Below are 13,486 nucleotides of genomic sequence, written 5' to 3'. Positions count from 1 at the left end.
AATTGATTTTTAAAATAGAGGGGGGCCCCTGGGTGGCTCAGTTAAGCGTCAGAATCTTGATAACCCTCAGGTCATGATCTCACCGTAGGTGGGATCCAGGCCCTCCGGGGGCCCTATGCTGACAGCGCGGAGCCTGCTTGGGATTCTCTCTCTCATCTCTGTGCCCCTCCCCTTCTCTTGCTCTCTCCCATGATAAATAAACTTTAAAATAGAACTTTACTTTCTGCGATTTTGAATCCGATTTTTGAGCTGCTCTTGGAAAGACATTATGGGGAACCGACTTTAAGAGGGAATGCAACCCTCCTGTGGCAGGTGGGAAGACCGAGGCCAACAAGGGGGCAGGGCTTACCCAGGATCCCACAGGGGGATGGAGAAGATGGTCAGATATGCGGAGGGTGTCATTGCTCCGGGTAATTACAAGTGTGTCCTGTTCCCAGGGCAGGAGGAGAAAGACGTCAGGGACAGACACACCCCGGATCAGCCAAGCGCTCGCCGAATGCGTGTCTGCGTGTTGTGTGTGCGGCATTAACGTTCCCTTCTCTTCCCGCAGCGATGCCCTCCTAGCCAGCCGCCCCGGGATGGAGGGCTTCATGGACTCAGGGACACAGACGGATGCCGTGGTGGTGCTGTCCTTGGCTCAGGCCGCCGTGCTGGGCCTGGTCTCGGAAAATGAGCTCTTTGGAGCCACCATAAGCCCCGAAGCCTTCTACCCGGACCTGGGGCCTGAGCTGTCCGGGCCGGCCATTGGGGAGCCCGGGCCCCCGGGCCCCGACATCTACCAGCTGGCCTGCAACGGGCGGGCCCTGGAGGAGCCGGCGGAAGAGGAGGTGCTGGAGGTGGAGGCGGCCTTCGAGAAGCACACCCGGCGGAAGACGCGACCGCCTGTGCGGCTGGTGCCCAAGGTCAAGTTTGAGAAGGTGGAGGAGGAGGAGGAGCAGGAGGTCTACGAGGTGTCCGTGCCTGGTGACGACAAGGATGCAGGCCCAGGGGAGGCCCCTGCCGAGGCGGCCAGTGGCGGCTGCGAGCCCCTGGTGCAGAGCAGCGCCGTCAAGATGATCGACCTCAGCGCCTTCAGCCGCAAGCCCCGGACGCTGCGGCACCTGCCCCGAGCCCCGAGGCCGGAGCTGGACGCGGCCCCCTACGACCCCCACTTCCCAGACCCGGCCCGGGACGGCTTCTCCGAAGCCGGCATGGCGCTGCCGGGGCCGGAGGCCCTGCCCGTGGAGTGTGGCTTCGAGCCGCCCCACCTGGCCCCCCTGAGCGACCCCGAGGCCCCCACCATGGAATCCCCGGAGCCCGTGAAGCCGGAGCAGGGCTTCGTGTGGCAGGAGGCGGGAGAGTTCGAGGCCGACTCGGCGGGCTCGACGGCGGAGCGCCACAAGAAGGCCCAGCTGGACCGGCTGGACATCAACGTGCAGATCGACGACTCCTACCTGGTGGAGGCGGGTGACCGCCAGAAGCGCTGGCAGTGCCGCATGTGCGAGAAGTCCTACACGTCCAAGTACAACCTGGTGACGCACATCCTGGGTCACAACGGCATCAAGCCGCACTCGTGCCCGCACTGCAGTAAGCTCTTCAAGCAGCCCAGCCACCTGCAGACGCACCTGCTGACGCACCAGGGCACCCGGCCCCACAAGTGCCAGGTGTGCCAGAAGGCCTTCACGCAGACCAGCCACCTCAAGCGCCACATGCTGCTGCACTCCGAGGTCAAGCCGTACAGCTGCCACTTCTGCGGCCGCGGCTTCGCCTACCCCAGCGAGCTCAAGGCCCACGAAGTGAAGCACGAGAGCGGCCGCTGCCACGTCTGCGTCGAGTGCGGCCTGGACTTCTCCACCCTGACCCAGCTCAAGCGCCACCTGGCCTCCCACCAGGGCCCCACCCTCTACCAGTGCCTCGAGTGCGACAAGTCCTTCCACTACCGCAGCCAGCTGCAGAACCACATGCTCAAGCACCAGAACGTGCGGCCCTTCGTGTGCACGGAGTGCGGCATGGAGTTCAGCCAGATCCACCACCTCAAGCAGCACTCCCTCACGCACAAGGTAGGGCCGGCCGGCTGGCGCCTCCCCCCGGGGCCCCGCCCCCTCGCCGCCCGGGGCCCCGCCCCTCTCCCCCAGGGCGCCTCCCCCCTTGCCCCCTAGGGCCCCGCCCCCACCCCAGGGCCCCGCCCCTCTCCCCCGCAGGGCGCCTCCTCCCTCGCCCCTAGGGCCCCGCCCCCACCCCCAGGGCCCCGCCCCTCTCCCCCGCAGGGCGCCTCCCCCCTTGCCCCCTAGGGCCCCGCCCCCACCCCCAGGGCCCCGCCCCTCTCCCCCGCAGGGCGCCTCCTCCCTCGCCCCCTAGGGCCCCGCCCCCACCCCCAGGGCCCCGCCCCTCTCCCCGCAGGGCGCCTCCTCCCTCGCCCCCTAGGGCCCCGCCCCCACCCTCCCAGGGCCCCGCCCCTCTCCCCCGCAGGGCGCCTCCCCCCTTACCCTCCTGGACCCATCCCTCACCCTCCCAGGGCCCCGCCCCTCTCACCCCCAGGGCGCCTCCCCCCTTGCCCCCTAGGGCCCCGCCCCCACCCCCCCAGGGCCCCGCCCCTCTCCCCCGCAGGGCGCCTCCTCCCTTACCCTCCAGGACCCATCCCCTCACCCTCCCAGGGCCCCGCCCCTCTCACCCCCAGGGCGCCTCCCCCCTTGCCCCCTAGGGCCCCGCCCCCACCCCCCCAGGGCCCCGCCCCTCTCCCCCGCAGGGCGCCTCCTCCCTTATCCTCCAGGACCCATCCCCTCCCTCGCAGGGCCCCTCCCCTCTCCTTCCCAGGACCCCTCATCCCCCCAGGGCCCTTCCCAAGGGCCCTGCCCCAGATCTGAGGTCCCTCCTGTAGGTCTAACACCGGTGCTTACAAAATAGTGCTTGAGATCATCTAGGTGCTAATTTAGATGCTACGCGGATGAACTTTTCTTATGTTTGCAGTTCCGTGTTTATTTTGATGAGTATTAGAAAAAATACAATTGAAATTAGGGGGTTTTTTAACAGCAAAACTTTGTAAAGTTTTGAGTGAGGGGCACCTGGGTGGCTGAGTCCGCTGAGCAGCCAGCTTTGGCTCGGGCCATGGTTTCATGGTTCACGGGTTGGAGCCCAGAATTGGGCTCTCTGCTGTCAGCGTGGAGCCCGCTTCAGATCCTCTGTCCCTCTCTCTCTGCCCCTCCCCTGCTAACCCTGCTAATGCTCGCTCGCTCTCTCTCTCGCTCTCTCTCTCTCTCTCAAAAATAAACATTTTTGGGAGCGCCTGAGTGGCTCAGTCGGTTAAGCATCCAGCTCTTGATTTTAGCTCAGGTCATGATCCCTGGGTTTGTGGAAACCCCCCCCCCCTCCCCGAGGATACTCTGTGCCCACAGCATGGAGCCTGCTTCAGAGCCTCTGCCTCCCTCTCTCCGCCCTTCCCCCACTCTCACCTGCTCCCTCTCTCAAAAATAAATAAACGTTAAAAAAAAAATAAGATAAACATTTTTAAAAAGTAAATAAAATAAAAATTTTTGAATGCAATATTTGAGGAACCCCTGCAGGCCCCAGGGAACACAGTTGGAGAATAACTGAAGCAGCCTGCCCTTCCTTCCTATTTTAGACTGGAGGGTCCAGGCCAGGAGGCCCCAAGGCAACGGACATGACAGAAATACAGAGGGTTTCCTTTCTCCTTGTAATTACAAAAGTGTATCAAAACCTGTGCCTTCCCTTTAGGAAAAGTTTAATTATCTTTCTTTCTTTCTTTCTTTCTTTCTTTCTTTCTTTCTTTCTTTCTTTCTTAGTTTATTTATTTTGAGAGCAACAGAGACAGCATGAGTGGGGGAGGGGCAGAGAGAAAGTGAGACAGAATCCCAAGCAGGCTCCACTCTCAGCCAGAGCTGAGACCACCCCCACCCCTTCCCAGACTGGGCCCCAGAACCTAGCATCCTGCTTCCTGAGCCGGAGGCTTGGCCCCCAGAGTGTGGCTTTGAGCCGCCCTACGTGGCCCCCCCTGCGCGGGACTCAAACCCGTGAAACCGTGAGATCATAACCTGAGCTGAAACCAAGAGTCAGACGCTTAACCGACGGAGCCACCCAGGTGCCCCAAAATACATTTCGTTTGAAAAGAGAGCAGACGTAAGGGGAAATACTTGTTACGGAGAAGTCCAGTATGGCCAAATGAGGCAGAGTGGTTTGTGGGGCTAGAAGATGGGACACGCTGTCCTGCTCCACTATGTCCCTTAGACATAACTTCGACCCGTTGTCCCCTGCCGCCCTTCCCGTCCCTTCAGCCACTGCCCCCCCTCCCAGAGGTCCTCCTGTCCAGGCAGACGGAACGAGGCCTCTCGGGGCCCCCAGCTCCTCTCTGGCACTTAGGCTGCCCCTTCGTTTCTACCCCAGATCCGACCAGCTTCACGCTTTGACGCTGAATGTGCACACAGCTCCCACCTTCCCTCGTGGCAGCCTCAGGGACCCTCCAGGGCCAGCCTGTGTCCTCACCTCTCCTGTGCACACGGCAGTGAGTGCGGGAGTGAGGGCCTGTCAGGCCTTCCCTGCCCCGGGAACGTTTTCTACCGGCGCGGAGATGATTTGTAGGTTGTAGGTTTGTTTGTTTGTTTTTTTGTTTTTTTTTTTAATTTTTTTTTAACGTTTATTTATTTTTGAGACAGAGAGAGACCGAGCATGAATGGGGGAGGGTCAGAGAGAGGGAGACACAGAATTGAAACAGGCTCCGGGCTCTGAGCTGTCAGCACAGGGGCCCGATGCGGGGCTCGAACTCACGGACCGCGAGATCGTGACCTGAGCCGAAGTCGGCGCTCAACCGACTGAGCCACCCAGGCGCCCCTGTAGGTTGTAGGTTTTATGGCAGCTGTTCCCCCCCCCCCCCCCCCCAGTCAGCTGGTAGGGCTGCGGAAGTGTCGTGTTAAGAAGGACTCTGAAGCTGAGTCTGAGCTCAGCCTGAAAAGCAGAGCAGGGGTGAGGGTGAGAGTGATACGCACTCGTGCCCCGTTCGTACCGTCTTTCTCCTCTACCGAAAACCCCCACGAGTCTGCAAAGCGTCCAAAGAGAAATAATACTGTGAAGCAAAACTGAAAACAAGAAGCAAAGGCTAAGAAAGTCGCACATAGCTCTGTCATCGGCGTGAATTTGCACAACGTGTGCAACATGCACTTGGGCGGGAGGCGGCCCCGGGGCAGGGCCCCCTGGTGGTCAGACACCTCTTCAGCGTGTCCAGCAAGCATACCCGCGATATGACGTGTCCCCATCTGCTAAAGGAAAGAGACACAGGCACCGTTACATTATGATACGAAACTTTGTCCCCAGTAAGCACTTGGGACAGCAGCTGTGACCACAGACATGTGTCTGTCCTACTGGGGATCTTCTAAGTTACTGACTCAGCAAAGAGATGAGCCCCCAACTTTTGTCCTTTCCTCCCCGGACAATACATCAGACCCCCTGTGCCCACAGCACCCTGTCCCGCACTGGGGGTCACCTCCAGACCACGAAAGACCATGTTGACAGTCAAACCAGAGGGTTTTCCCCTGGAATTTTTATCTCCTGGGGCCGAGCGTCCCAAACTCCTTCAGTGATGGGAATCACTTGGGGGACCTGCTGAGACTAAAAATTCCTGGGCCCACTGGATCGGGATCTCCAGGGAGGAATCTCCTGAGAGGCTGTATGGGTAATGAGAACTTCAGGTGGTTCTTATCACCAGGGAAGCTTGCAGAACTCTCATGGGGTCAAGTGGATGGGCTCCAGAGGTTTGGGAATTCTTGTATTCAGATTCGAGTGTCATTTTTCCTGGAGCGTCCATGCTTTTAATCATATTCTCAAAGGGGTCCGTGAACCAGAAAGACCACTGAAGGATGGGACTGAGGGGGAAGACGCATACACATGCTCTTGACCTGAGGACAGTCCACCAGGCTACGGCTGCCTTCTTGGCCACAGGTCCCTGGTGCCTGGCGTGTGTGATGCTGGCCTGTAGCAGGTGCCCAGGGAATAGTTGCTGGATGAATGAACGAATGAATGAAATGAACGAATGAATGGATGAACACATTCGCCTTGGTGTGCTGGTGCAAACCTACAGGTACACCTGCCAAGGTGAGCGGGAGACAGCGGGTGTGTGGGCAGGAACCATGAGGCCCAGCCAGTCTCTGCCTGTGACTGGAGGACTTCCTGGAGTAAGTGGCCCTGCCCCAACATTCCCCCACTTTAAACACATGGTCCCTGTTCAGAACACCCCCAGGAAGTCATTTCACTCAGACACTATGGTCCACACACACACACACACACACACACACACACACTTCCAGAGGCTGTGCCCGTCGTGTGGCCCTGACCATCACCCCTTCCTCCCCACCCCCCGCCAGGGCGTGAAGGAGTTCAAGTGCGAGGTGTGCGGCCGGGAGTTCACCCTGCAGGCAAACATGAAGCGACACATGCTGATCCATACCAGCGTCCGGCCCTACCAGTGCCACATCTGCTTCAAGACCTTCGTGCAGAAGCAGACCCTCAAGACGCACATGATTGTACACTCGCCTGTGAAGCCATTCAAATGCAAGGTACCAGGCTGTCGGGGCCCCAAGGCGGGATGTCCCCACGGGCGGCCCAGAGTCAGCACGACGGCCGCAGCTGAGACCCACTCAGAGCTGGCCTGGCCAGCACGAGCAGGGGAGCCCAGCTTGGGGTGAAAATGCCAGGGTTCAGAGCCTACAAGCTGCTGCGGTTGTATTTGTTTCAAAGCTGGGGAGAGGGTGAAGGTCCCCGCACAGCCCCAGGGAAAGAGCCCAGGCGTGGGACTCTGTGTGGTCGGAGAGCCGGGCCCTGGGCTTCTGGTAACCCCAGCTCAGGGAGGGTGGTACAGTGACCAGCAAGGAGCGGCTTCCACTCTGTCTCACAGGCCCCTGGGGTGACAGGGGAAAAGGACAGAGTGAGTGCCGTGCATAGCGATGGGGACTCCGGCTGCGCCGGGGAGGCGGGAGCGGGCAGGGGGTTCGGGGACGGCGGGCTCCCCGAGGGCTCAGGAGTCGGTGTGTTCCAGGTGTGTGGGAAGTCCTTCAACCGCATGTACAACCTGCTGGGCCACATGCACCTGCACGCGGGCAGCAAGCCCTTCAAGTGCCCCTACTGCTCCAGCAAGTTTAACCTCAAGGGCAACCTGAGCCGGCACATGAAGGTCAAGCATGGTGTCATGGACATCGGCCTGGACAGCCAAGGTGGGTGGGCCACGCGCAGCGGACGGAGCGGGAGCAGCGCCGTCACGGCACACTCAGGAGCCTCCTGGCCGGTTAGGGGCGTGGGGAGGCCGGCCAGGCCAGAGACCTCACTGGGATGCGCTCAGGTCTAGGGAGGAGGCACCCTGGAAGGTCGTCACGGTGATAATGATGGGATATTTATGTATTCTTCAGAGGACATAAGTGGGCCCACATAAACAATAATAAATACGAATAAATAATCTTTTTTTTTTTTTTTATGTTTTATTTATTTTTGAGAGAGAGAAAGAGAAAGCACGGGAGGGACAGAGAGAGAGAGAGGGAGACACAGAATCCAAAGACAGCCTCCGGGCTCTGAGCTAGCTGTCAGCACAGAGCCCGACGCGGGGCTCGAACCCACGAACCGTGAGGTCGTGACCTGAGCCGAAGTCGGACGCTTAACCGGCTGAGTCACCCAGGCACCCCAAAAATAATAAGTAATATTGATCGAGTGCTAACTGTGTGCCAGGCCTTTATTAACTCACATGGTCCTCACGGTGAGGTTGGCTCTGTTATTATCCCCATTTTTGAGATGCAGGGACTGGAGGACAGAGCAGTTAGGTAACTCATGCAAGATCACAACACACAGGAGGTGACAGACACTTTTATGTGGACGACTAGAAGATGACATTTAAAATAAATGGAGGGGGAAGAAATTAACAAAAGGGAAAATAGCCGCTGGAAAGATGAGGGAAGCCAGGTGAGGTCACAATTCCAGATGTACCACGGGAGGGTCAGTGGACATCCCTGGGGAGCTCTGAGCATCCCAGCAGCCAAGGCAAAGAGTGTAATGCGCTCCATCACACTCCCGTAGTGCTTGCCAAAGAGAATGAAGCCCACGTACTCAGGTAAGGGGCCTCACCCCTGCGCTGGGTGGAGGTTTTGTAGGCTCTTTGTTGTCCAATCCGTAAGGTTAGTGATAGCCTCTCCCCTCAACACTTGTCAGTAGTGGAAAACATTAGTCTCTCGGGCCTTACTGAGGGGAGGAGGCACTTTAGACATTCTACCGGAAGCAAGAGATGGCACTTCAGGGAGGTTCCTTGTACAGTCAGGAGCTGTTTGACTCTCTGGTGCACCTTCTGAGACAAGATAGCCGGGAACGTGCCTGGACAAGAAGGGGTGAGTTGACTTGCCCGGACTTAACTCACGAGCAGTCCGTCAGATGCTGGGGGGTGCCTGCAATAATCCCGATTCGGTTTTGCAGCAGCTAACCAGGGAGTGGCCTGGGTTTTCTGGCAGAAACAGGCGTCCTCAGTTTTCTGTTCTTGGGGGCAAGGATGAAACCCTGTTGGCTGCAGACCGGCGCCCTCTGTAGCCCCTTCCTACGCAAAGTGTGGTACGAGAACCAACAATACAGGTGGGCATCACCTGGGATCCCGCTAGAACTGCAGACTCAGCCCTACCCCAGATCTGCTGAGTCAGAATCTGCATTTCCAAAAAGATCTCAGGGCGGTTTGTTTGCACGGTGGGGTTTCAGAAGCAAGGAGCTAGGGTGGTGGTTTCAGACATTAGTATTCACTGGAATCACTTGGAAGCTTGTTAAAACACCTGGCTGGGCTCCACCCCCAGCGTGTCTGCATCTGTACGTCTGGGTCATGCTGCAGAATTTGCATTTCCAGCAAGTTCTCAGGGGATACCGGGGCTGCTGATCAGGGACCTCCCTTTGAGAACCTTCGATCTAGACTCTAAAAGGACTGGCACTCAAACTTGGCTGCACATTGGAAGCACCCGGGGAATTTTTTAAAGGCTGATCCCGGAGTCGCAACCCCAGAGATTCAGATGTAATTGATCTGGCATATGGCCTAGGATCGGCACTTTAAGGCACTTTACAGACTGTTTTGTTGTTGGTTTTTTTTTTTAATGTTTATTTATTTATGAGAGAGAGAGCACAAGCAGGGGAGAGGCAGAGAGACAGAGGGAGACACAGAATCTGAAGGAGGCTCCGGGCTCCGAGATGTCCGCACAGAGCCCGACGCAGGGCTCGAACTGACAAACTGTGAGATCATGACCTGAGCTGAAGTCAGACGCTCAATGGACTGAGCCACCCAGGTGCGCCAGCACTTTAAAGCACTTGAGATAATTCTCTGTGCGGTAGAGTTTGAGAGCCCCTGCCCCCCCGCAGACCTGCCATGCATCTAACCTACCGGGAGGGAGCGGAGAAGAACTCTTCCTGTTGGAAACAGAGGTCTCTGCACACCTTGTCCCCAGGGGGTGGTGAAGGCACAGGCTCTGTCCCGTGAGGTCAGTCACCAGGAATGTGCAGGACGGCTTTCTTGCTGGCTGTACCAGGGAGTAAGGTGATTGACACTGGAATGGCTGGGACCCAAGCCAGCCTGCCTCTCGCGTATAACCTTGATCTGAGAAGCTCAGGCTTGACAGTCAGGAAGACTCACAATGTGTCAGATGCTCTGGGTGCACGTACACACACGCACACTCAGGCTGGCCTTCTTCAGAGCTGGCTGATTCGGCCCCATAATAGTGACATGGGGCGGGGAGGCTCCCTCCATCTGTTTGAGGCATTAGCTGTGATTTTCCTCATGGTCACAAAATGGCTGCCAACAGTCATCAGGGCAGTGTGCTTCCTTGTGCACAACCAGTGGGGAGAGTAAGAGCCTCTTCCCTTTTGCTCTAGGAAACCAGTGAGAATTGGGTGACTTCAGAGATTTCACACACAGGCCTTTCCTCGTGATTCACTGGCCTGAATTCATTCCTGAACCGCTCGTCGGTAAGGGGTGAGGTTACCCTCACACCATTGGTTCTCCACTGGGGGTGAGTCTGCCGACATTTGGCTGAATCTGGAGACATTTTTGATTGTTGTACCTGGGGTACCCAGGCACCCCTCCCTCCCGCCATTTGAGGCAGAGCAGAACAGTGGATCAAAACAACGGTGCTTTTGGGCACCTGGATGGCTCAGTCGGTTAAGCGTCTGACTCCGGCTCAGGTCATGATCTCATGGTTTGTGAGTTCGAGCCCCGCGTCGGGCTCTGTGCCGACAGCCTGGAGCCTGCTTCGGATTCTGCGTCTCCCTCTGTCTCTGCCCCTCCCCTGCTCGCAGTCTCGCTCACTCAAAAATAAACAAACAAAACAACAGTGCTTTTGCTGGGTGCCCTTTGGCAAGTTGATTAACCTCTCTGAACTTCCTTTTGATCTCCTACACGGGGTTGCTGGGAGTATTCGTGAGAAGTACCACGCGTGCAGTTCATGCTAAGCGAGTGGTGTTGCAGAAATATGACAGAGAGCAGCAGGCTTGCATGTGGCCAAGAGATCCTGCAGAGGACCCCCTAGGAGGGGCAAGAGAGGCATGACAAAGAAAAGTTCAAGGCCAGCCCTGCACCCACCCACACAACTTTAGGGCTCAGGTCTGGTGACCCAGGTGAGAAGCCACAGGGAGGCAGCTGAGAATCCTCTGGAAGCAATGACTAGGAAATCGTGTAGGAAGGTCCTCTGCCTCCGTGTAGAAGGGCCTGGCTCTTCCCACGAGGCGGCATCCGGGCCTCACGCGCGCCTCTCTTGCAGACCCCATGATGGAGCTGACGGGCACGGACCCCTCGGAGCTCGACAGCCAGCAGGAGACGGAAGACTTCGAGAACGCCTATACGTACGCTGGCGTGCACAGCAGCACCGAGGCCAGCGTCCTCACCGAGCAGGCCATGAAGGAGATGGCCTACTACAACGTGCTATAGCACAAGCCGGGCGCCCACAGGGCGAGGAGGGCTTGGGACGCGGGGGGAGACCCACGTGCCGCGGGCGCACCTCCCGCGGCTGAGAAAGCTACTGCCCCGCTGTCCCGAGCCCTCCCCTCCCACGGAGTCGTTTGCACCACTTCGGGACCCGTAGACCAAATGGAGACCGTACTACTGGCCTCAGCTGTGAACCAGGCCCAGGCCCCAGGCATCTGGGGGAGGAAGGAGAGCACAGGAGGCCCAGCTCTGGGTCTCCTTGGCCTGCTGCTGTGGGAGGGTGGGAGGAATGCTGATCGGGGCCGTTGGGGGATAGGCCACAGGGGCACGGGTCCTTGGGCCTCTCCAGGGGCCCAGCCGAGCTGGGGCAGCCAGTGGGGAGGGGTTTGATGCGCTTCCTGTCCGCTCCTCCTGGGGTCCCGGCACTGGAGGAAGAGAGAACGTGAGTCTTGCCTTGTTTCTCGTCTGGACCAGCTCCTGCCTCTAGGGATGTTTGAGCTCCTGTGCTGGTCAGCACTGCCCCCCCCCCCCCCCCCCGATCCCTCACCAGCCCCTGGGCCGCCAAAAGCCCAGGCCCCAGAGCCCCCCTTCCCCACCTTGTCCATAAACAGCCAGGCAGGGCCCTCTGCCTTCTACCTCCTGGTGCCTCCCGCGCTCTCCTCCAGCCAGGCATGCATGCCGCCCCAGTCCTGGCCTTAGGAAAGCAGGGTGTAGCCCAGCCCCCGGCGAATGCCCGCTCCAGCCAACCCCCAGAAGGCCCCCCCTCCAGCCATTTAAAAGTGGGTGTCCCTCAAGTGGATTTCAACAAATGTCATCCGGTTCTGTGCTGAACTGGTCCCCGCACCAGGGTCCCCCGATGTGAACAAAGCTGGGATGTGCCTTTCGCTGGGCACACACTGAGACAGATGGGGGCCCCCTTGAGTGAGGGGCAGGGCACAGCAAAGGGATCACGGGGACTGAGAGGGGCTGTCCCCAGAGGAGGCCAAGGACCACCTGGGGGGTGGCTGGAGTATTTTATTATTAACAAGTATCCATTTTGAGGATGGGGACAGCCAAGACTCAACAGGTTCCCAGAAAGAACAACATAGTTAAAAAGAAAATGAAGACCATAGAGATAAAAAAATTTTTGAGCAAAAGGGGTATTTTGAAGGTAATTTATTATTTTTTTTCCTTTCCAACTCTGTCACCTATTCTTTCTGCTGGAGATCATTTTCTTTTTCCAAATGGAAGCTCCCTTGTGTGCCGTGAGCGCTTCACGCCTCCCCGAGCTCCGGTGGCCAGCCAGGCAGGACTCCGGCGCAGAGGGGGGTTGGCAGGGAGCCTCGGGCCCCGGCGAGAGGCAGGACGCAGAGCTGGGCAGGCCCTCCGCCCCTGCCCGGCCTCTCCAGCCAGTGACTCGCTCTGCACCACCCACCTCAGCGGCCAAGGCTGCTCGATTCTGCTCAGCCGACAGCTCCCTCCCTTGCTTGCCTACTCTCATCGCCTCTGTCCCCACGCCAGCTCCTGCCCCGGGAACCGAAGACAGGCCCAGGGCATGAAATAGTACATTCAGGAATGCTAGGGCACCCGGACTCCTGCCCACTCGCCTCCTGAGGCCTCAGTGGAGAGGGGGCAGGCAGGGCTGTCCCCAAAGGCACGAAGGAGGTGAAGCCACCAACTTCGGCCCGGAAACCAGGAAAGGAGGGGGAACAGCCGGGCGGGGGGGGGGGGGGGGGGACCAGTTTGAAATGCAGCTGACTACCCCCAAAGCTGTACCCTTAGTGAAGGACCAAGCCAGGCTTCAGGGTGGCTGTGATCAGGACTGAGGGGAGGACAAGGTGGCCTCGGGATCAGGCAGCCAGGTGCCCCTTCCTTCTCTGCTCAAGCTCATGCTAAGAGGCAACAAACGAGAGGACTGGGGGCTCAAAGGAGCCTTTTCCCCTCCAGAACCCCGAGGCCCCCCCCCCAGCCCCCCAGGTGCCCGCCATGATGACCCTCAGGTGGCAGTGACCCCGTCACTGTAGAAGACATTTTCTCCTGCTGAGCAGAAGCATCACCCCCTGCAAACTACCTCTTCCCACAATGTCTTTCTCCCCTGGTACCAAAAAGAACCCTGTACCTCCTCCTTCTCCTCCTCCTCCTCTTTCCTGCCAGCGCAGTGGCCTTGGTCTTGGAAACCCAAGGGAGACGGTCTGGCCCCCAGGGCGGGGCTCTCCTTTCCTCCCCCAGCCCTGCCATCAGCTCGGCCCTCTGCGAGGTTCAATACTTGAACGCCCCCTGCCCTGTGCCTTGGACCCAGGCAAAGCTAAGAGAAAGAAACAGCACAACTTAAACAATTTGAGCTGGGGGGTGGTCTCGGCAAGGCTCCTGTCCTCACCCCTCCCCAACCTCTCAAGAGAGGCGTGCGGCCTCTTGGGTGACTTGGAAACTCCTGGACGAATTCCATTCTAACTTATTTTGACGTGTATACAAACCAACTGTTTAGAAATTCCACTTGTGCAAAGCCCTACTGTGTTTTTATGTTCCCGTTTAAGAGAGAAGTTTACTTAGCAATAATTATAAATAAATGAATATTCTTTAGCGAGGTGACTGTGAGTG

General features: G+C 58.4%; 1 protein-coding gene across 5 annotated transcripts in view; it reads left to right on the top strand.

The window, feature by feature from the left end:
- Positions 1-13,472, top strand: part of ZNF710 (zinc finger protein 710) — a 71,106-nt gene extending 57,634 nt beyond the window's left edge. For all 5 annotated transcript variants that reach the window (XM_058736568.1, XM_058736567.1, XM_058736566.1 and 2 more), the window contains exons 2-5: positions 551-2,039; positions 6,348-6,539; positions 7,019-7,193; positions 10,746-13,472. In XM_058736568.1, coding sequence (XP_058592551.1) covers positions 579-2,039; positions 6,348-6,539; positions 7,019-7,193; positions 10,746-10,912 — 1,995 coding nt within the window. In that variant the 5' untranslated portion in view covers positions 551-578 and the 3' untranslated portion in view covers positions 10,913-13,472. The remainder of the gene's footprint in view (positions 1-550; positions 2,040-6,347; positions 6,540-7,018; positions 7,194-10,745) is intronic.
- The last annotated feature ends 14 nt before the right edge of the window (positions 13,473-13,486 follow it).

Source organism: Neofelis nebulosa, chromosome 7 (genome assembly GCF_028018385.1).
Source record: "Neofelis nebulosa isolate mNeoNeb1 chromosome 7, mNeoNeb1.pri, whole genome shotgun sequence".
NCBI classification, from domain to species: Eukaryota; Metazoa; Chordata; class Mammalia; order Carnivora; family Felidae; genus Neofelis; species Neofelis nebulosa.
The sequence above is the reverse complement of the archived record's forward strand: the minus strand, read 5'-3'. Positions and strand labels throughout refer to the sequence as shown.